This window comes from Heliangelus exortis, chromosome 6, assembly GCF_036169615.1.
Source record: "Heliangelus exortis chromosome 6, bHelExo1.hap1, whole genome shotgun sequence".
NCBI classification, from domain to species: Eukaryota; Metazoa; Chordata; class Aves; order Apodiformes; family Trochilidae; genus Heliangelus; species Heliangelus exortis.
In genome coordinates this window covers 25,574,540-25,598,812 of record NC_092427.1, presented here as the reverse complement: position 1 = coordinate 25,598,812, position 24,273 = coordinate 25,574,540, and the positions used below count along the sequence as shown (strand labels likewise).

General features: G+C 39.9%; 1 protein-coding gene across 4 annotated transcripts in view; it reads right to left on the bottom strand.

Moving 5' to 3' along the window:
- CHN1 (chimerin 1) overlaps positions 1–24,273 on the bottom strand; it is a 97,713-nt gene that overhangs the window by 27,764 nt on the left and 45,676 nt on the right. For all 4 annotated transcript variants that reach the window (XM_071747300.1, XM_071747302.1, XM_071747304.1 and 1 more), the window contains 2 exons: positions 21,656–21,944; positions 2,336–2,413 (listed from right to left, as the gene is read on the bottom strand). In XM_071747300.1, coding sequence (XP_071603401.1) covers positions 2,336–2,413; positions 21,656–21,944 — 367 coding nt within the window. The remainder of the gene's footprint in view (positions 1–2,335; positions 2,414–21,655; positions 21,945–24,273) is intronic.

Here is a 24,273-nt window from a genome sequence, read left to right as displayed (position 1 = left end):
TGATCAAAGAAGCAGCTGGGAAAGGGCTTGGGGTCCTGATCTGTTGCCTTCTGTCTGTATAACAAAGAGATTAGCCGCAGGGGTACAGAGCAGCCTGCGTCCTCCTTTTTGCTGGTGGAGCCTCTGGGGACAGCAGTCACTACTGGTTAGCTACACTATGTACATTTATTTAATTTCTGGGTTGTTTTATCTTGTTTTGTTTTAAAAAGACTAGCTTCCAAGTTTTGGGGACTGACATTTCCTTCCTTCCTTCCCACATGGGTGGCATATTTGCTGCTCGGCAGGCAACCCAGGAGACTTCTGTAGACATTTTAAATGATGACGTCTATGCATGTGAGAAGAAAAATTTGACAGATGCAAGGAATGATAGAGAAGCCAAGCACATGAGCTAATGATGGCCATTCATATCACATCCATAACACAATAATTACGAATGGCTTATGGTTATTTTTTTTTTAAATGGGACAGTGGCCACATTTAGAGCACGTGAACACCTGCAGCACTCCTTCAGTAGTATGCTGGTTGCTGCACACCCTTTAGGAGTAAGAGTTTCTATTTTTTATAGCAAAAATTATTTGTGTAAGGTGAGTCCATTTCACTGGCTTGAGTAAAGAGTTACTTCTCAAGGTATATTATTCTGGCAACTGTATATATGAAGGAACTGCAGTGCAATTATTATAATGAAAACAACATGTGTGCAAAGTTTGTGCTGTAGCGATGACCTTGGACCAAGCAGTTTGTTTTTGGAAAAAAGACTAGAAAACTTGCAGCTTCCAAACTTTCCATAAAGAGTATCTGGAAGAAAAACAAACAAACTCAAACCAATGAAAATCAGGTTACCATATTTTCGAAACAGATGTGTTTCATCCTGTTAAAGGAAAGCAATTCAGTAATACAGATATGCTCAAAATTAAATATGGATTATCCTAGATAAAGTGTAGTACATGGGAATTTACTATCTCTAAGAATTATCTTCAAAGGAAGGAAAAAATGAAAGTTGCAAGGTGTTTCCAATCTCTAGGACACTTCATGAGACTGTGAAAAAATATTCTGCATTTAGCTGACAGCCAGCAGGAATATCTTATGCTAAGCATCCATATTAAACAGTTTTTTATATAACATTTTGTACATGGTTTTCAAATTCATTTGCATTTCATTTCAAATTTAAGTGAAACAAAACATCCTGATCATATGAGGTTTCCAATTTTGGTGATTATCAGAACACAAAACACAGAAGATGATTTAAATAATATCAGGTAGATGAAGATAAACAAACATACATGCACACACGTACATTCAGACTTGCATATGCATGTGATGGAAAGCAAAACTGAAAATAAAGGGCCATTGACAGATGCTTATATCATCAGATGCCTGTATTATATTAATGAATTCTCCTCTTAAAGAAAATAAAAGGAAGAGATACATGGGAGAAACCTCCACACATTAAAGATAAAATCTGGGCTCTAGGTTACTACATACGAAGTTTGTACAGTCACCTACAGGAATTCAGTACAACACAAATTCACCAAATTTTACAAATAAAGACTATTATACAATGCAATTAACTGCCAAAAGGTTAAATTACTAAATCCTTACTGGACACTTATTACAGATACAGACACAAAACATGCATATATTGTATTGAAATGCGACTTTCTTACCAAAAAGCGTAATTTATTTAAAATAATTAAAATAGTAATTAGAAGCTACAAAGAAAGCTAAGTGAATTTTATTAAAACACAAGATAATTGCTAATGCCAGCAACTCCAATATCCCCACAGTATAAGCCATGCTGCTTTCAACACACTCAATTCATTAACAGGAGAAAAGCCAGAAACTAAGAGAAATGCAGACCATCTGCTTGATCCAGATGCAACAGAACATGCTTCTTACCTCCACAGCTATTTACCAGCGACAAACTGAGGTAAGATCACTTTAATCCTCTAATTGCAGATCTAGGATTTTTTGGCATCATATAATCATAAGTGAAACTTAACGACATTAATTTCAATGGAAGGAAACTTTGCAAGTTTTTCTCACCTTTCGTGTCTCTCCTGGTACAAAACTGCTAAATAAAAGAGATAACCTCGACATGGCAGATATCATCGAAACAAATACATGCACACAAGCAGTCAGCAACAAAGTCCTTGTTCTTCTGCTGATACGTTCTAAAGATATATAACTGATTTAACCAGCAATAAGATTTAAGCTCGTGAATTCCTGGAAAGTCCTAGTCTGCACATACATTATTTCACTGCAGTACTGGACCCATTTAAAAATAAGAACTACAGTCCCTGCACCTTAAAAAGAAATAAGCAGCTTAATTTCTTACCTTGAAGTTATGAATCTTCTCGTATTTTGGAATATGTTCATTTTCTTTCAGAGTTGCTCTTCTGACAAGTGATGTCAACTGTGAATAAGCAAAGAGTTTAAGAGGTTGCCAGATTGTCACAGATGACTTCCGAGTACCCAGTTTCATCCCCAAGGCTGCTAGCAATAAATCTCGTTGACGGCTCTCCTGCCTCGAGTTGTGCACCGCAGACCTATTCGCTTTATGCCCTGGCCAGGACTCTTTGGATGGCATGTTGGGGCTGCGGGGAAGAAGGCACAGCCCCCCGCACCGATCTGCGCCCTGCGCCTATCAGACTCGGCTGGAAAACACGGGAAGGACCATCTCGGGAAGCTAAACGGCTGGAAAGGGCAGCGGGGCCATGTCAGGGCACCTGTTCACGGCGCGGATGACTGCGCTGCGGAGGCTGAAGCCCGCCGGTGGGGGGGCGGTGGGCAGCCCGCACCCTCTGCCTCCATCAGCGGCCGCTCACCCGGACCCGCAGCTCCCGCCCCGCTGCCCGCCCCGGGGGCGAGGCTGCACGGCGCGGCGGGAGGGGGGAGAGAAGCGGGCGGAGCGGCACCGCCCCGGGGCGGGGGCGGCACCCACGGACCCCCACGGACCCCCCTGGCCGCCGCCAAAGGCGCCCCTGCCCCGGGAGGGGCACCAGAGGGGAGGGCTGTTGGAGGGTCGTGAGTCAGGCAGAGCCACAAAATGGCATCTCTTCACCCGTGGGAGTGCGGGGGTGTCAGGGCAGCCGCAGCTGCGTTAACGGGGGGACATGGCAGAAAGTGGCTCTCCACAACCCCATGACTGACAGGGTTTGGACACCAAGAGGTAAGGCTGGGAGCAGGTAATGCAAGCCTTGATGCTCATCACTTCGACGTTTTTCAATGCCTTTCGTATAAAATGAGGCTCGTCAAACTGTCCTCATGTAACAGCCTCCTCTTGTAGTCATGTGAACCCCAATGCTACCAAAAGTTAATCACAGCACACTTTCCACCAAACACCTGAACCCCAAATTGCTGTGGTGCCTCTCAGGGATTTATGAGCATTAACAGAACGTGATTGACACAGTCTCAAATCAGCCTGAAACCTGCCATTTGCACTGATGCAACTGACCATGAAACATGCACTGGACAACTTGGTCCTGGCTACCCCTCACACAAGCCAAAGGAAACTATTCACACCAGGATCATTAAAGAGTTTCCCCAGGCTGCAGCAGAGTCGAGGTGTAAGGGGTTCACGTAGGATCCAGGCAGCCCGTGAGCCCATCCACCCGGAGCTGCTCACGGGGCAGCCCAGCTCAGGGAGGCTCTCTCCAGATCCATGACAGCCGGGAAGGGACGCCACTACACCCATTCTGCTCCTGCCCTCGTTTTCTAGTGTTCTCCAAGCATTTTTGAACAGTCTTTGTCAGAGGCTGCAAAAAATGGACCTTTGGTCCGACTTACTAAGGCAGTGATTTATACTGTGGGAGTGAGCACCATCCCGATATTTGGGGCACACAAGGACCTTCCCTTGTGCCCAGCCTGCCCGCGCACCCAGTCAGAGCCCAGCCCACAGGCTGCAGCACCACAACCGCTCGCCCTTCTGCAGCAAAGGTATTTTTATCTCTCCTGACTCAGTAACAACCAAAGACAAGCACAGTTTGTCGCAGTCTTCTGTGTGGAATTGGTGTGTGTTTTGCGGCTGGATCACAGTATTACCACTTAGCTCATTCCTGCCAGTATAGCTGAGAGTAATGCTGACTGTGAACCCCTCCTCTGCTCCCTTGCATGGCGACCACTAACTTCCTACCTTCTCTACAGATTTTAAAAACCTGCAGGGTTTCAGCCAGGTCACGTTGCAGAGATGAAGGATCAACATATGTCCTTCACCAGCCACTAATCTGCAATGCAAGTTAATAGCTAATAATCAAAATACTGGCTATAGATTATACAGGATGAAGCTGTCAGGCATTAGTGGCTCATTCAGGGACCTTGGAAGTATCTGGCTCAGTTCCCAGCTTTAGTACAAACAGGAGGTTGTCTGATCCATCCTATTGAGAAATACCTTTCCAACAGCTACCTCAATCTACCTGTCTTGCTTTTAATTGCTCATTTCTGCTGCAGATGAATAAACGTCCCTCTCGTATTTTTCTGCACATCCTTCTAAGTGCAACATTCCATGGCGGAGATCAGGAAAAATGAGGTAAGAGATGGCAATAACTGACCACATCATCTATGGAAAGTGTGAAAATAGTAGGAGACTCAGGAGAAGGAAGCAGACAGGCTTTTGAGCTCATTCTCTTCTTTCTTTCTAGTGAAATCCATTTCATGGTTTCACTCCCAGGGACTACATTAGGCAAAAGTCCTCATGGAACAAGGTAGACCTAAACTTGCCCCAGAGGGTTGTCCTCTCCAAACAGCTTTGAGTGACAACAGGGACAGGATGCAAATGGCAAACTGTGTTCTGGTAGTCTAGTTCCATTACATGTTTCCTTGCAAATCAAAATTCTTTTTTTTTTTTTTTTTTTTTTTTTTTAGGGAAAGAAAAGAAATCACTAAAACTTCATATTAGGAAAGAAACTCTTAGAAAACTGAGTTTGTTCCAAATAAATAACCCAGTGATTTTTAAGGGTATATGTACTATCAGATTCAAACCTTATTAGTTTTTGTATAATTCCACTTAAGAAGCAAGAGAAAGCATTATGAATTTTCCTTCCAATTGTTGGCAGAGTGCTTATTTGGTTTTTGACATACTTATTCCTTAATTGTCATCTTCCCTTTTCCTAAATCTGAAGAACTGATTTATTTTCAATTGCACTTCAGAGTCACGTTAGTGTAAACTGATCTCTGGATCCTGGAAAATTAAATCTTAAGAATTCCAATAAAAAGGTAAGCAAAACTACCCAACAGGGAAAGGTCCTATCTCATGGCTGTAATTATGAAAATGTGTTATGATCTGGAAAGTAGTTATAAGATTATGAATTTTAATTCTAACACTACTTTGTATTACACTAATCTAACTCAGACTGTGCATTGGTTGTACATAAATCAGCTTCCTGTTGTTCAGTGCAAAGCACTTTCTGCTGTTTACAAGCACATGAACACTGGGCTCAGCTACACTTACAGCCCTTTACATGTGCTCTCTTCAGTATAGTTGAGTGCACCAGAAACCTAGATTGAGAGAAAGCCATAAAGTTAGCAGTTGAAAAACTAAGAGAAATATTTTTTATGTATTTCCCCAAAATAAATTAGTGTTGCAATTAAAATTTGTACAACTGCTTTCAGGTGACATAATTCTACAATACATTCACTCATTGTTCTGCCTTTGCCTAACTTTGGGAGCTCAGCACTGCAAGCTAGTGGTCTTAACTAAAACTAAACTAAACTTAACTAAAACATTTTGAAAATTAGAACGAAGAATGACATTTCTGTTGTACACACCCTCCTGACCACCGTTTGGGTCATCAGACAGGTCCAGATCTTCAGTTTACCAGTATATGAGACAAGAAAGAGAGCAAGTCACTGATTCAGGCAGCCCTCATCATTGTGGAGATGAGCCACCATCTCCAAGAGCAAACAAATGAAGTCATGGACCTAGGGATTCAACTCAAATCCCACAGGAAGATGTTTTCTCCCAAAGCACTTTCCTGCTCCAGGCATTCCATGCTGTCTCTATTCCCAGCCTCCAGGTCCTGCTCTTCTTACCCTGTTGGCTGGCTTTTGATTCCATGCCTGCTCTCCACCAGGGGCCTCCCCACCTGCCTGCAGCCTCCTCTCCAGAGCGCTTTCATTTCCCAACAGTTAGAACTTGCTCTGCCTGAAGTCTGCCTTAATGGGGACAATTATAAGAAACTAGCTGCTACATAATGGATGAAAAAGAGGTAGAAATCTCAGGAGGAAAGTCTTCTCCCTTCCACTTTTCCAAGTAGAGTCTTGATTTGATTTTTTAATTAATTGTTTGTGCCAGACATTTGCAATCTTTGCATGTCTAGGGGACAATATGCCATGCAGACTCCAGGAAGAAGGAAACTAAAGGGATGTCTTTTTAAAATTTAACCTAAGGATGTAATTTCACAGGATTTAGTTGAACTGAAAATGGAACAACTGGAAGTAACAGCTGAGCAACCTCTCAATAAAGCACGCAACCAGAGCAGCCTCTCATGAGACCCTGCACATTTTAGTGACTTAAATGCACACTAGAAAACCAAACCCACCAACAGGACAACCTTTAAACCAAGACATCAGTTTATAGATGCTACACTGCACACTTGGACTCATGGAAAAAATAGAAAGGAAAAAAGACTGTATGCTGCTATTTCAAATGTTGCTATTTGTTCTAAAATCTCAACTATAAGAGGGGTTCAGCCTAGGTCCTAATGAGACTCCACTTTCTCTATTTCCCCCCGGAATAGCCCTTCAGGCTGCAGGAGAAACAGCTGTTTTCTTGAGCATTATTTGCTCTGGGTGCTAGCTGTACAATGTATACGTATTTTCTGGTACCAATCTCACAATCTCTTATTAAGAAGTCACCCATAGGCTGCAGTAAATTCCAATCAGTTACTCTCTGAAAGACATGACATGCAAGTTTAATCTAGTGATGCATTTCAGTCAACACTGAACAAACTCTTTCTGAAAAGGCAAACTGATGCATTTCCCATTTGTTGTTTAATAAACCAAAATCACTTCAGAAAAAAAAAAAACAATAAAATAAAAAAGTCAAGAGTCAGGTTAAGCTCAACAAGTTCTAACATGCCCAGATTAGACTTGATCAGACCTCCTGAGCCCACATGTATATCCAATACATTGCAGTGCTTAGTTTCATGACCACTTGGCTCCCCTCCCAAACACAGTATCATATTTTCATCAATCTTGAGAATGCACTGCAGGCTTCTCATTCTCATATGGTATTTTCATATTGTTATGACTAAATATGCCTTTATTGTTCCAGATTTTATATATAATATGATCTCTTCCCTCTAAGGAATGTATTTTAATAATAACCAGCAGTTATATTGCACACATTTTAAAAAAATCAAAGATGATGTCCTATTGTACTTATCTCAAGTAACAAGATATTTGGGTTGCTATGTGGTTAGCCACTGTATATTTTGTTGTGTTCTGTTTCACTGTGTAGCTAACTTAGCCAAATGTAAATGCTCTGAAAATCCTTCCTTGCCTGAACACTTTATGAGCATATTTTATAGGCTCAGTGCATGATTTTCAAAAGTTAATCAGCCACACTGTGAAACTGAGTCAAATTCCCCCAAAGCAGTTCTTGATGGAGACTTGTTCCATGCTAAATATAATTTTCCCAGTCATATCTTTCACATAATTGTTTCAGGGGGAGAAGGGGTGCCCAAATTTTTGCTTTTTACTTAAAATTGGTGACAAGCTGTTTTTAAATTTTTCTTCATTTGTAGACATGCTGATGCCAGGCATAGCCTCTGCTCACAGAAAGACGTTGTGGGCAGAGGGCAGGAATGCTGGTCAAAGAATTAATTTTTTACATATAGAAATTAATTTTTTTTTTTTTTAAATTTTAATTTAAAAAATCCAGACAGTGTAGCTTGGCTTTAAGTATGCTTGTTAAATGAAAAAAAAATCTAAATCAGTTTAAATTATGGAAAAAATTATGCCCTGTATTGCTGGTAGAAATTACTGCTTATGAAGTGAGATCCTTTGGTATTGTATTGTGCAATACAATTGGAGTGTATTAGCATTATTTAGGAAGATTTTATGCTTGCACTGATGTGCTTACCAGAAATACCCTGAACTACCCTTCTTTTCACAGCAAGGGAGCATACTCATAGAAAAGCTGAGTGATATCAGGGGAGGCCAACAGAAAAGCTCTTTTTCTGTAGTGTTTGTCCTAAACCTACTGGTCACTGCAGCTGATTCAGAACTAGGTCAGGCAGCTTATTTTGTTCCTAGTGGCACTACGAGTTGTAGATTTGCTCCTGGCAGTTACCAATATGGGCCTTTGGAAATGACAAGTTGAAACTGCACATGGGCAGAAAGCATCCACTATGATTATTTCCCTCTCAGTAATTGACAAGGCAAAAGCAATTAATATTTGCTGTTCTGAACAGGGACACAAAAGCAAGACACTTTTCAGTGGCAAACACCACATTTCTCTTTTTAGGGAGGGGGGTATTTTGGTATGTAACCACTGATCTAGACATGGCAAAAATAAAAGAAAAATCTCACAGTACCTGCAGTAACAAGTTCTGCTTTTGGTCTGGTTCTGGAGGAACCATGATAACATCAAGCAACCTAGCTTTTAGTGTGGTCAGTAACTGGCCCACTGTGTCCACTGAAGCAGGGGGGTTAATTCTGGGGACTTCCTTCACACCCCATAGGTACAAATACCACTGCAGGGGAGTATGTGGGCACGTGAGAATGTGCACATGCAGGCACATGGATATTGCAATTCACCAGTGGTTCTAAGATGGATTTTACAAGCAAAAGCTACAACTTCAATTGTGCTGTGTAAGTAATGACAAGGTTCCTCACGGGGTTGGGTTCTGGGGCAAGGGGCACAGTCCTGCCCATCCCCAGGGGCTCTGCTCTTAATCTGGTTTGGTCCCAAGCTAGCGGAAGCCACAGGGTTTTCCCTACAGACACTAACACAGGACACCCTCATGGCCACAGGTGCCTTTGTTAAAATAACTCCTTCCCTCAAGGACAGAGAGTACCAGTGTGCTCACAAGGGGTAAGATGGCTGATCCACAAAAGCAGAGCTGCTACCGAGCTGCATGACACTGAGGCAGGACATGACAATCAAACACCGTAATAGCTACCCAGAAAGCTAAGAATCAACTTCCTTTCTCTCCTAACTTTGACTGTGTTAAGGAAAGCAGTTCCCCATGATTTCAAGTCCAAGTTGAGGTATCAGCTTCAAAAATGCTCTCCTTTTAAGGTTGGACCAGATGATCTTTGAGGTCCCTTCCAACCTGGAATTCTGCTATTCTCCTTGCTTTGCAGCAGCTCATTACCACAACTCTGTTCTTAGGAAAAGAAGCTGCACTAAAAGGGGGCCAATCCCAGCCAAACTTGGTAAGTAGAGCACAGAAAGTATCACCTCCTTGCTAGACCAATCTTCTGAAACCACAAGAAGCTGGTCATAGTTTATTTCTGATCTGACCCACACTATTATAAGGATTTCCTCAAATAAAATGAAAAACAAACAAACAAACAAACAAAAAAAAAAAAGGCAAAAAGGCACATCAACAAGCTTAATCATTTCATTTGATGAGGAACCTTACATGCCTCCTACCAACAAAATGTTGATGGTGGCCAAACTTTATAAAAGAAATAATTTACAACACTCTCCTTATGACATCCATCTAAGAATCACATTGATAAAAGCAGTTTTCACAATAAACATTTATATAATTTTGTAGCTGAAAATGTACCTTCACTTAGGGATAATGGCAATCATGTTATCTACAAGGTCTGTCTATTGTTGTATGTACTAGGGCTATTTCATTTATTCCTCATGAAGTAGTAGGTTTGGCTACTGGTATAACATGGGCAAACAGTATGAAAATTTCTTTTTATGTCTCAATAATATTTCCTTACCTGATGTATAATATTAACACCATATTAGCCTTGTCTGGCACTCTGACATGGCCCTTTTTGTTCTACAGTAGTTCAGTAGTTCAATTTAGAGTAAATTAATGCATGTTATAATTGAAAACTGCAGCTCATTAGTTAATAAACACTGTATTTCAGACCACAGCTGCTCTTTTGGAGCATCCTCTATTCTGTATCCATCCACTTCTTCCTGAATAAGCTATGTTGCTATGATACATGTGTTGTCACCACGGTTTCTTCCTCCAGCATACTGTCAGTCCATAACCATCCTTGCTTAGCATAAGACTAAGAGTACTAAAGTCTCCTAATCCTTCCTTAATTATCATTGATTCAGCCTCAGGAATCAAAGTGAAAACAATGCTAGAGGTGTGACACGGACACGCATCGTTCTTGCAAAACGTGTAATGGTGAAAAGCTGCTTGTGGACCAACTCCCTGCAGAAAGGTTACCAAGGGGGGTAACCCCAATGCCCAGCAGCATTCTTTGCAGCTCCTGGCCACCAGCCTTCTAGGTGCACTTGTCTCCATGGGCATAGCTGCACCAGTAATGTGGGTCAAGATCTACATTCATTTTATACAATACAATTATTCAGCAAATGAGGTAGGCTGATCATCCTTCAAATGAGTCTCTCATGTAGGCTCCCACTATCCTTGCATAAATCTCTATTTAAAGCAAGGCTGTTATGTACCTGCAATGAATGAAACCAGAATTGAAATGGCACAGGAATTATACTCTGCTCCCAAAGTCAAATTATCAGTTATTATCAAATTATCAGTTTATTGCCACCCATAGCATCTTCTAATCCCTAATCACATTCTCAAAAAGGCTCATTTTACATTCTGTTTACAAGCGTTCCAATTTTCTCATTTCTCTTTTTTCACATATGGTTCATCTTTCCTATTTATTCCCTCTTAATTTCCTAATTAACATTTTAAAATGCCTCAGTCATGAATTTTTTCATGTAAGGGCAGGAAGCATCCCATTTCCCTAGAGGAAGCTATAACTGTTAAAAATTCTTGCTTCAGACAGGCACACTGGAATCCATGGTCAAACCCAGCATTTTTGAAACAAATTTAAATAGTGTCTTGATTTGAAAATTGAATCATTTTTAATTATTAAAAATGGGGCTGGCAATTCAACTTCCCATCATAACTTTGGGCTATGCAGATTATTTATCTCTGGGGGAAGAAGCAGGTGTTGGCACGTGGACAGGTTAGATTTCTGATACCCAGGAGGGTCTTTGGGGTTTTTTGGGTTTTTTTGGGTTTTTTCCTTAAATTTGTGGTTTCTTGTAACACAGTGTTTAGAGGATGTCTATTTTCAGTTGAAGTACCCTAGTCCTAGGTCTGAATCAGTAACTCAAAGATCTGACTTTCAGCATTTCAGAAGTGTAGAATCTTTGGATAGAAACTCTTCTTTAGAGTATTGGGCACATTGAAGCTAAAAGACTGTTTGGGGTATAGTTCCATTTTTAAATTCATTGGCAATGAATTAAAGTACTGGCAATGAACAAAATGTTTATTCAGCACAACTACTTTCTTCTCACTCAGTGACATTTTTCGTCTCATGTTACAGGGCATTTTTTTATTTCTACTGCCACCATCAACTAGCACTTTTAAGTGACAGTGGTCAGATTTCTAACACTGAAGTTGTCTGAATTTTCAACAGTAAAAATAGCCCAAGAGAATTAATCCATAAGGACCATAAAAAAACAAAAACCCAGTAAGCTCTCAGCATTATCAGCTTGCTGAGCAGTGACTCTGCCTGATGAACTCCAGCACGTGAGAAAGGTGACTGGCAGCTCCCAGGCACCAGGCTGCAGTGCTGACACAAGTGCTAGCAAGGATTTGGAGGCTGGAGTGAATGAGAAGTTGTCACTTAAGACACTGGGCACTTCAAATTCTGTGAAACATAATAGCACATGATACTATCTGCAATTTTTGAGCATTCGTATTAAACGCATCATTACTTTAATCAGCAGCCAATTCACAGAAATACCGAAATGCAAAAGTAACTCACTATCATATTAACTTTGCTGGAAATGTCTTGAAGCCTTTCCTAAAGTAAAATCAGAGATCTTCGACTAACTATTTGGTACATGATATAAAGCACAGAGCCTTCAAAATATTTCGCCATTACATGCAAAACAGGAGTTGGGAATACAGCCTTTTATATTTTCACAGTATTCCTCCACTCTTCTCTCAGGAAGGAGAAAAGCTGCTTGCCTCTAAGAGATACTAATCTAATTCACAAACTGGAAATATATATAAAAAAATTACTAAATCACATACAGATATGATTAACTTTTAATAGAGGACATTATACTTTGTGCTACTAGCTTCAAAGTTCCTTAGGCAAGATACTTCAAATAGCTTTAGCTCTAATTAAAGCAATAATAATCCTCACTTAAAAGGAATATAGTCTAAGTTTATTATAATATGAACTTCACTATTAGAAACACATCCTCTGCTTATCTTGGAAGTTATATGGATGTGAGGAATATCAATACTAAGATGACAAGGCTTAGAACAACAACTGTTCATCAGTTGCTGATCAGTTTTTTCACTGTGATTCTTACCTATAAAACATTAGGACTGTAGGAAGAGTGAATGCCAGAAGCAATGCTGTATTTAACTGCTGATGCTGTGCAGAAAAAAGGTTAAATATGGAAAAGTTTAATGCTCTGAAAGTTACTGATCTAAGGAAGACTTTGCAAAACTGTCAAGAGTCACTGTCTTTGCTAATGATGGGTGTGACAGATTTGAAGTAATAAGAGCAAGCAGTTTATTGAGCTTAGTAAGAAAACTGCTCTTCTAACGTTCAAATTCAGAAAAGAAAAACATTCAGCTTGAGACTAAAACAGAATATGACAAGTTTTATCTGAAACTACCTTCTTCTTGTGAAAGATTAAAAGGAAAGAAATAGGGGCCAGAACAGATCAGCTTCTGCAGCATTAACCACAGGATAAATGGTTGCTCTTCTTTTCTTTCACAGTCTAATACTTCATTTAGGCACCTCTAATTACTCCTTCTGCTACCACTTTTAAAACAAGCATTTCACTCTCCATGGGTCTTAAGGGTTTAGTAATTACGTATGAATGGGCAGTTATTAGTGGAGCAGATGTGCCTGCCTATCAGGGGATTCTCTAACAAAAAGGGGGGCAACTCACCAGACCACTACAGCTCCATGTCCTTTCCATCTTTGGAAAGGAAGCCAAATTACATGTATTTGTACTTGTGAACATGTAAACATTGCTAGATGTAAAATGCTATCCCCCCTTGCATCTAGATAAAAACCACCCCACTGCAAACAGTAAAAAGAAAAAGGATCTGAACACCACCAGAGGTAAGTAGAGAAAAACCCTGATAGTCAAACTTAGCATGGATTTATGCAGGCTACAGAGGGCATAAACCACAAGACATATTGGATATTAGTTCAAGCCAAAGGTGCTACCAAGCCCATTTCCTGCAGCTCCAGCTTTTCCTTGGGCCTCTCACATTCAACTACTGACCAGACCTGACCCTGTCTATTTTATGAGATTAGACACAATCATAGCCCAAGGTGATTATCACCAGCTATACAGTGTCACATTATAAAGTCTAAGTGGGGTAAGAAACTTGTAAATAACAAAATTATCCTTTTATAGGGCTCTTAATTCAACAGTCCAGTCTGTTTCCTGTAGAAGCGATTAGTAATAGAAAATAATTAGGAAATGCCAGATGGGAGGAGGAGTTAAAAAAAAGACCCAGAACTCACATAGCTCAGGAAAGAGAACAACAAATGAGGGAGCTGCCAGTTAGCAACCCAATGCAGTCCCTCACCATCCAGGAAGTTCTTTGCATAGGCAAGAAATGACAAACAGACCCCTGCTTTAGAGACTGCTCTGAAAGAAACCCAACTTCTCCTTTCTGTCACCACTGCATGGATTATTCAGTTGTATGAAGGCACAAAAAGTCAAGGGAAACTACAGTGGATTGTTTTATTAAAAAATAATAAAAAAATGTAGTTTCCTTATATATGACTATGAGGTTTCTTCACTATACATTAAGGCAGCTGAAATCTCAATTATAAGGCCCACAGGGAAGGAGAGTATCAGATTTCTACAGGGTGTTAGGACTGATACCATGACAGCTCTCCATTGCTCATCAGGAGTTGAGTTGGACCCGTGCCTTTCTGTGTCCAATCTACTGAAGTGCACCAGAACTGGAAAAGTCTCTCTCCTCCTGAAAAGCACCCAAAGCAAGATACCCTCTTTGGCTCTTCAAGAGATTCCTTCCTCCCTCCTCCCTGCAGTCCTTGTTTGAGCCTATCCTAGTTAAAAAGGAAGAAAACTTTTTCTTGTACAAGTAAGAGAACGTATGGTACTTTCTGAAGAGGATAAAAACATAACCAGATCCAAACCACCAACATTAGAAACCCTGGAAAGAACTGCTGGTGAAGACTTCACACTGACTTACAGTGCCAAGGAAAAAAGGAAAAGAATAATAGCTTATTCATTGCTAATGGTTTCATTTTATCAGTAACAACACAACCAGTATTCTCCAGATTTAATTGCACAGCAACTGTACTGCTTTACAGCCTTTTTAACAGTTGTGTACACTATTCATTTTACAAAGACTTGATCAGGCACAGAAGATAATTACTGTCCACACTTTTGCTTAGGGTCTGGCCTGTGAGCAGACTCCAATTTCACAGGGCAGCTGCCTGTCTCAGTATAATTAGAGACTGGACTTTCTGATAGCTGCATCTCTGTGTACACATTTCGCATGCCAGATCATAAAAGAGCCACACTTGCAGAAAAAAGCAGAAAGTAACATGAAAATTCATCTCAGTCAAGCGACTTGTACCCAAAACAAAAGGCTGAGGCAGGGTGGTGACCTTTAGCTGTGCTTACCTACAAAATGAAGGAAACCTCTCACACTGAGTGTTTGAAATGGAACCTGGCCTGAGCTGCTCCTCACTGTCTGCAGTTTGTGGAGCCTTATTTGTTTTAAAACCTTCAATACTTGACCAATGATACAATCAGGCTACAAATACCAGCATGTGACTTTCACTTCACATTAATCCCACCCATTATTGCCTAAGCATTAAATTAATGTGCTTTGGAGGCAGAGGCCCACACACAGCAGCAGGCAGGTGAAGTCCTGCAGGCTAACTGCAATCAGCTGGGATGCCATTTGTAACCCCCAGCAGCTAATAGAGCACAGCTGAGCTGGCAAGGAGAGAAGAATTTGGCTTGGAAAACCAGGAGAGCTATGGGACCATGTTTAGCACTGGAGCTGAGCTACAGGTCCAATAAGAAACCCTTAAAAAAGAAGCCTGGCTTGTTAATTTATAAGCATGGGATACTTACAAGAGAAAACCTAAACATTCTGTGACCCTGAGATTAAATTAGCAAAGTTTATGCTTCATTTGTAAATTCTGAATCTTAAAACAAAATCAGTTTATATAATCTTTTTAAGTGTATCAATTTTACTGCCACAATGAGCATAAATAAGGGCTTAGGTTACTCTTGGTGATAATGAGTCGAAGAAGTACCCTGCAGCTTGGATAAATTTCTTTGTGCTGATGACTGCACACTGGACAGCATGTGCTATTAGCTCTCTTTTCTTAATGTAGTTTATTAAGTTAAAAACATATATGCTTGTAAAAAGCATCATTACCATTGGTAGTATTAATCTGAACTGTACGTGCCATGTATTATGGCAGATCTGGCACTAGACCCATACTGCCATAAATGCTAATGCTCAGAAGGGCAAGATGAGGAAGCCTGAGGCTGGGGCAATCTCTGCACAGTATGATGTTGCTGATGTGCTGCAGCAGCTACCTAAAAAGTAGATTTCATTCTGCTAGGAACTTTCTTGGTACTGAGAAAACTGCCTGTGCTTAGAAGTCTCTGATGAAAGATTAGGTAAACCCAGAAGAAATAAATAGAAGTTTTTGCCTTTTCCTAGAGTTATGTTTTATTTATAAATTACATTAAACTTACAGAGTGATTGTCATGGACACCTGCGCAGGGACTGGAAAGGAACATTTGTGAGAAAAATTTGACAATCTCCTCAAGTTAATCCATGGGGCTCTTTGGTGCACAGTCTCCTGCGTCTTTAAGTGTACTTTAAGGTAAACATCTAGTAGCTGTACTTTTAAAAACATTATTGCTTTGTTGCTCTCCTTGTTATAGATTACCTACATTATCTATTGTTTTACACATCACACATCCATCTTCTCTCATCAGATTTAGTTAAACAAAATGAACATTTCAAACTACTTCCAACACTGAGATTGCTTCAGTCTCAAAGTGCACTTTCTGCCCTGATTATTGAGGCCATGCTTTCTTTTTAGGTCCTACCAGGTTCAGCACTGGCATTGCTGGGCACTAAACAGTGTTGCTCCAAGTGTCTTACTCCATCAAAGACCTTGTTAAAGGGGCTTATGCTTCTATAACTTCCTCAGCTACATTTTTTGATGTCCTTTCACTGGAGATAAAATAAGCCTTGGTGAAGGGTTTTAAGCATATGTTACCAATAGATTTAATTACGAGCAAAATCAAAAAAGCAGTAGTGTCATTAATGAAAAGATTAGTATCAGTTCAAGGCTGGAAAGTGAGACAAGTCCCTCCACAAACACCCATATCACCCGTGATTTGTATGTGGAGGCTGTTATGAATCCATTAGCAATGTGTGCAGAGATTGCAATTAACTTTGTGACTTAGATGATGTTTGGAGGAGGCTTAAAAGCATGGTTCTTACTAAATGGCACAGACTCACAGATTTACATTTACTGATCTCCTTGCACAGGGCTGCAGACAATCAGTCTTCAAAAACTGTGGTAGAAAATTGTATTACCACTAAGGTAACTGAAAATAGAAAAAAAAAGAGCTTTTTTTGGGTTACTGCTGCCACAAACCTCTCAAATTTCTTCCATCTGTAGGAATTGAACTGAAGATATTACAGTCTAGAAGAGGTCTTTAATTGATTTCCAGCCACTGATGTTTCTTGAAGAAACAGCACTTTATCACCCAAGTAAACATGAATGAAGGTTTTTCAGTTGCTATCCTAACTTTAGCCTCAGCATCTTTTTCTGAAGCATGGAAAAAGTCAAGACTACTTATCTCATTGTACTGTAATAAATATTCAGTCTTTAACAAATCACTCATACAACTTCTTACATTAATATCTCAAAAGCATATCAAAGTGAAAAAATATTCATGTTTCACAGGGCTTTCAAGAAGGGCTTCAATGTAGGTATCTAGGTATTTATTAATTTTTGAGAGCTACCATTTTTATAAGGTACTTAACTGAATCAGGTCATCTGTTCCAAGCCCATAATTACCTCTGAGAATGGAGAATGTTCAGAGATCCATCAGTATTCAAAGCACAGGAGGAACAGTAAATCTTGTGATACTGGGTATTATTTCCACTTCCAGACAAGGCCATGCAGACTGAATCCACATGGGAAGCCCTCTTTCAAATCACTCTTAGCCCTCTCTTAACACACAGACTATGATGGCTGCACAGCTGAGTTCTGAACAATCTGCAGACTGTTTTGGGAACCAGAATTACCTTTTTAGCACAGCAGCTACAATATCTATTCAGGGTATTTAAGCATGACAAGAACTCTCTTGTTTTCTACCTCCACTTCTCCAGTTATCTCTGACTATTAATTTTCCATACATTATGAAAATAATAAATCATTAACCAGAAATGTAATGTTAATTGTTAATGTATATACTTGTATATGGTACGTAGGCAAATTCCTTCTCGTAATCCATGAAGCACATGCTGTGCAGTGGATTATTTTTTAATGCTTTTCCTATTAAAAACTTCACCTGAAATGACACCACAATATGGCCTCTTGCAGGACTCAGGAGTATCGTGATTTGTCCTACGGTCCTCAACTAATGATTGCATAATTTTTGCTTTTGCATCTTTTACAGTCTTTAAATCCTTCCCCTTTAGTAAGGCTCATTTTAAATATATTGCATAGGACGAGTCGCCGAACACATGCAGAATTCTCCTACTATAAATTAATTGCTGAAAAGAGTGGGGAACAAATTAAGTATCATTAGCGCATGCTGGGAGGCAGCTCACACAGCTCTGGTGGCATTCCCTGCTACTGCCCCACCCCAAAGTCAAAGCCAGGTGAACTGCTCATTTTTATTTCATTCTCAGGTCTGAGATGTGTTCTCTGGCTGCTCAATTTCCTCCACTTGATTTTACGGCAGAAAACAAAATTACATTCCCAGCAGCTGTTCCCAAGTCAGAGCCTGTGTCTCTCCTTTCCTTCTTCTGAAGGGTTTATCTTTCACACACCACCCACACAGGATTGGGCAGCAGTCATAAGCAAAGTTTAGATTTGGATCTGAACAGCCTCAGATCTGCAAATCTGGAAGTGCATTTTGGCTCAGGATGACCTATGCTCAAGGCACTGAATTCTTCCTCTCTTTATGGAGGAGGGAGCAGACAGGAAAACACCATAAAACTGATAAAGATGCACTAATTGCCAAATACTGTACCCTGGAGAATTTTTCATCCTCACCATAGGGCAAATGGGCTAGTGTTGTAGCACACGTATTTTCTGTTTGGATCATAAGACAATGGTTATTTTTCTTGTTGGATTTTGGACAATTTTCTTTCTATTCTTTGTGAGAATTGTCACTACCAATTCAGTGATACTATCTTTGAACTGGACAACAGGAACTGCTCTGCCATGTCTCTCACCAAAGAGAGAGAAAACCGCTTGACCTATTTATTAATGTCCTATAAGAAAGTTTCCTTATATCATAGTTAAATGATTCAAAAGGTAAATACTCTGCTATTAACTGAATTTTCAAATAATTTTCAGTAAGAAGTAGAAATCTGCACAAAAAGGGTAAAATAACCATCTGTGCACTCTAGTAGAGGATATATATTTTTTTTCTCATTGTATTCTTACTGTTTTACCAAAGAAACTTTATAAAATAGCTGAGAGATAGGGTCTTCCGTTTAAGTGGAGATGTAATCGTTCCATTGTTCCTCGTGCTACTGTTAAAGCAGGAAGGTTTTAAAAAAAGTGAAAAAGTGAAATATTTCCTGCCATCCAGTACTACTCATGCTTTAGATACAACTTAATTGTTAAATGAGTACATATCTCATTATTTCAGTGTTATTTTTACAAAAAATAACCACCACAGGTCATTCAGTCATCCACTTCTACAGTCCTTCAGCCAGTTAATTGCATTCTCCCCACTGAACCTGTAACAGTTCCCCTAGGCTGCCGTGGTGACAGCTTTAGTGGGTGTGCAAGGAGCAGAGTCTCCCAAACAGTGACAGCAAACATTTGGGAAAGCCCACTGAGGTCTCCTCTCCCCACCACCACTCCTCTGTTGCACATAACTACTGCACTCCATGAACAATTTGATGAGGCTGCCACTGTATTTCTTCCCCTACCCATGCTCCCCACATCCTGTGACTTACAGAGGAGGAAGAAAGGATTTGGCAAGCTTGAGCTGGAGACTGAGGCTTGTTCCAAATTCTGAGTTTGCTACTGGGATTGGGTGTTAGCCATGGGGTTGAATGTGGATATGTGCCAGGTGAAGTGACACTCAGGATAGTGTCATCTTCTAGCAAAGTCCCTGAGAGGTGGAAAAGCAGCAAAGACGTGACCTGTGTGCCACTGCACAGTAAAAAGGATCACTGTGCCTCCTCCACACAGCCACAGTAGTAATTCCAACTGGATGACTTGAAAATTAAACTGAGCTCTCCACTTTTAACTGTCCTCTGATGTCTGTGTGCCTCATTGTGTTCATATCAACATGGTTTAGAGTCAAATAAAAAGAAAGGCTCAAAAGCTGGGCTTCAGGCCAGTCAGAACTGCTGCTGTTGGACTATGTTGCAGATGAAGCCACTGTAGCTGCTGGTAAGTGCCAGAAAAACTGGGTGGGATGTTGCAATTACACTAACCTCTGTAAAGGTTTTACTCCTAAAATTAGAAATATTTAATAGTGCTTGACCTATTTAATGAAAAGTGTTTCAGAAAAATAGGCATACCTAGTTGGTGAGCCTGATCTATGAAATCTACCATGAAATCTATTAAAAACTGCATTCTGCAATAATAATAATAATAAAAATCCCTTTACTATGAAAAACTCTTAATCAAGCCAAATATGTTGTGAAAAAACAAAGTTCTGTTGTAACTCAGAAGTCACTAAATGGAGGAAGAGGTAGTTTTTCCAAGGAAACCCAAAGCAGTGACTTCCAGAACTCTCATCAGAGAAGATTTGAACTCAGGCTTTGCATTATAATGAACTCTTTCTGATACCATGCAAAAAATCCTTTTGAAACAGCAGGCTGCTAGTCAGAGGCTGTCACTGACTATAACTCATAACTCACCCCTCTACTGCTGGTACCTAACAGGCAAGAAATTGGATATTTAATGTGGTCAGCTGGCATCAATATCCTCACAGTATTTCTTTTGTCAAAATGATCTGATAACAGTGAAGATTCATACTTTAAGCTAAGTTGGATGCTTCATCTTTCAGCAAATTCAGTGCAGGATGACAGTTTGCTGGGGGATTTGAAGGATCAAAGCTATGAGCCTCTTCTCTGTGCAGACTCAGTTTGGAGCTTAGTTTCACTGTAATAGTCACGTATGTTAGAAGTTGTCAGTGAGACCTTTCCTCTACCTCAAGAAAAATTGAAATCACAGACATTTCTGATTGGGAAGTTGAACAGATGATCCCAACTAAGGTTAGCATTTCTTCTTAGCACTGTAAGGATGTTAGATACTCCTAATGTCACTCTGAAGGCTGTGAAATAGGGGAGCACATCACACTATTCTACATGCGTTAACACCTACACATGTGGAAAACTACACTTTAAAAAGAATTTCCTATGTCATCTTTTCAGTAAACAAAGTATTTAGTTTAATACAAAACAACTAGCATTAGGTTTTTTTTTTAAGTTTAGTCTCTGCCACAAAAAAGAAGTTTAAGGCAGCTGCTTTGTCTGCCTGATACATTCCCAACCTCCTTTAATATTTCTGTTTTCATTGGTTCTAAGATTTCTTTGTTGTTCATTTTTCTTTTATAATCCAGGACACACTTAGTCTTCAGCTGATACTGCAACTCTTTGAAGAGAGCAATCCTTCTTAATAAATCTGGATGCGGCCAAAAATAGCTCTGTCAGCTTCTTCTGACAGGCTGAACTTAGCCAAGTGAAATGTTTTAACATTTTATCATCTTAACGAAGAGTCTTATTTATAACATGGACAACTTTACTTTCACTGTATGCAGACTGCTGAATAGATTACTGAATGCTTTTGTTTGGGAAATGCTGAATATAGTTTTTGACCAAGTTTGAATTTTTGAGCAAAGGGCAATTGTCTTAGATGCTGTAAAAAATTTCAAGAATAAATATTCTTACCCCATTTGAAATAAAGGAGTGGCTTAATGGTAACATCTAGAACTGTGGAAATACCTGAAGAAAGGAACCTCACAATAATACTTAACCTACCTCCAGATTAGAAAAATTTGCAAAAAATTTGCAGTATTTGCAATGCAAAAAGTACCACTAAGCCCTCCTATAACCAAATATTACTCCTATATTCAAATATCACTTACTAGTAATGCAATACTAGAAATAAATGTGTAGACTAAATAACTACAGACACCTTTAGAGCTGTATAGTAGGGGGGGAAAGTTAAAAATGCAATATAAAAAGTCTAGCAGGAAAAGGAGCATGGGTTAACAGTTGCTTACCCTCTTTTCTGCTACCTCATCCTCTCCTGTAGACCCTTTGTCATCATGTTCATCTCTCAGGGTTGGCATATGGTTTTTGTGCGCTGGCTCTCTGTTTAACGTTGTATATCCTATGTGTTCATAAATTGGATTTATTGTCATCTTGGCAATGTATTCAGCTGCCTTCGTTTCAATATAAAGAGTAATCAATCCATCTGTCACCAGGTCATGGATGGACTCAAAACGTTTCTCCCCGACAAAGTGCTTTCCATCGTAGTAGAGCCTGAAGTTTCTGGTTTGACTTCCAAATCTGCCTCAATGAAATGGGAAAAGTTTTTTTTTATAAATAACAGTAAGCAGAAGAAAGAAGAGTAAGCAAGCCTTTGCAAACAATAAAAAATACTTAATCACTTAAAGCTGTGACTATGCTCTGTGTCTGTTCCAGAGAAGAACGAAAAACTGAAGTACTACTTAGCAAAGATAGGAAGGAGAGATCAACATGTGCAGATAGCCAAAACAGTGACTGTCCCAGAACGAGCTGTTTGTTCTCTTAGTCTTTAGCCTCCCCATTATCCCATGGAAAAACTGAAAATTACTTCACACTCTTTATGGCTTTTTTTAGAGCTTTACTACTGCATTGCTGTAGTCAATTTGCTTGGCTCTGATATGAAGAGTTCTCATAATAGAGTTCTCTATTACAGCTGATCAATACAGAACTAGTTTTGATGCCGTCTCAGCCCTCTGTGCCCTGCCTGCTTGCAGGAAGAGGCCACTCAGGGTTCAGCTGAGCATAAGTGCCAACAACTACACTGAAGGAGAACTGCTGCCAGAACTGGAACAGCCCAGGACAAAATGGCACAAGGGCAAGCATTCTTTATTCCTGGCCAAGGGCCAAGGACTAACTCTACGAGCTTTCTACAAAAGTCCTTCTGTGTTATGCTTGTTGAGTCCTGAGCCTCAAACAAATCTTTGTAATATACAGGATATGTAACACATAAGACATCTGATGCTAGCAATCCTGCAGTTGCAGAGGGATAGGACTTTGATACAGCCTCTTAGCAATCATAAGAATGCCAGTTTTACCTGAATAGTATTATATTTTCAAAAAACGCACTTTGAATCCACAACAGTTTTCTGCCTGAAAGCACCCAAAACTGCTTGTACTTGGCAACAATCAATACACTTCCTGCAGAGAAGATGGAATCAAGAAGCTGCTTTCACAGCTCACTCCAGTCTTAATCCCTGGTCAGAAAGCAGCAAGGGAGGCTGACTGGGGTATTGGGCCCCCTTGTGATGCCAGATCTGCCAAATAAATATTAAAAACTAAATTTGAAAGGATGAATTGCTTTCATTTGACAAGCGAATGCTTCACAGGAGATGACAAGGAACAAAGTAAACACTGGTGCTTTGCTGAAGTGGCTCCTTTTCAATGGGGCCTTGCCAAACAGGGAAAAGCATCATTTTAGGCCTCGTTTCAGCTGAAATATTTTCTTCTTGCAAGTATGGCCAAAACCACTTCTTCTGCAATCTATGTGTTATTCTTGTGTTCTGAATCAAAATGCCAAACCTTTCCATTCCCCTATCAATAATCTCACAGTAACTGTAACTTCAGGAACTGCTATTTTTATAAAAGGCTCAAAGGTGACAGTGGCTTGAGGAAACTGTGTTCTGCTCAATAAGAAAAGAGAACATGATGTGTAGACACTACCTGGACATTTTACCAGAAATGGATTGGTACTCCTAAGCACATTTTCATGCCAAATAAACTGAAAATTCACTAAATCAAGTGATTTCTTTCCCTGAAAAAAAGAAATTACAAAATGACAGAAAGATTTTTTTTACCCAATATGCGTGAATACGCATGATGTAGAAACTACGAAGATAATGTCCTAAGTTACAGCAGGGGGGGTAGGAACATGTTTAGGCTCATTCTTCAAAGCACCTTTCTACTGACCATAGTGTGTGGCACACAAGTGTTGACCATGAGAGGTACTCCTTGCATACACTCCACTGCCAGAAGTCAACACATGTGCCAAGAGTGCTCAGCACTGTGCAGTGCCAAAGTGAGCAACCTTCACTGTCTTCTGCTCAAGTCAGTGGCAATAATGCACATGGAGCATATACAAGCACTGTGATGTTAAATTGGATTGGAGAATGGAGTAAGTTTAAAGGTGAAGAATAATGGTCCTTAAAAGACAACAGTGTTATTTTTATTAAGACATGTAGAAGGTGAATTGTTCTGATCAGTAAGATACTCTGACAGTACTTACTGATTACTCTTACTTATTGCTCTTAGCTTTGTAGAAGAGAAAGTATTTCACTCATCAAGAGAAGGCACAGAAAAGCTTCTCAGGGCCTACTACTAAGTACACGTGGTGTCTTGATTTTAGTAACGTCCTTCAGAGTCTAAAACAAAGTTCTGAAGAGCAAGATGGCCAAATACAAAGAATGAATAAAAGTTCTTAAAAGGACTAATCCTATTCACAACAGGGTCAGCAGGTGCATGGCTCTGCCCCAGCTATGTTTTTCTGGGTAGCTGCTATGCTGTACATCTGTTCAGAATGCTGCACATAAATCATAACTTGGAGAAATACTATAAGGAAGAGGATTCCCAAAGTACACAATCTTTATCCCACTGC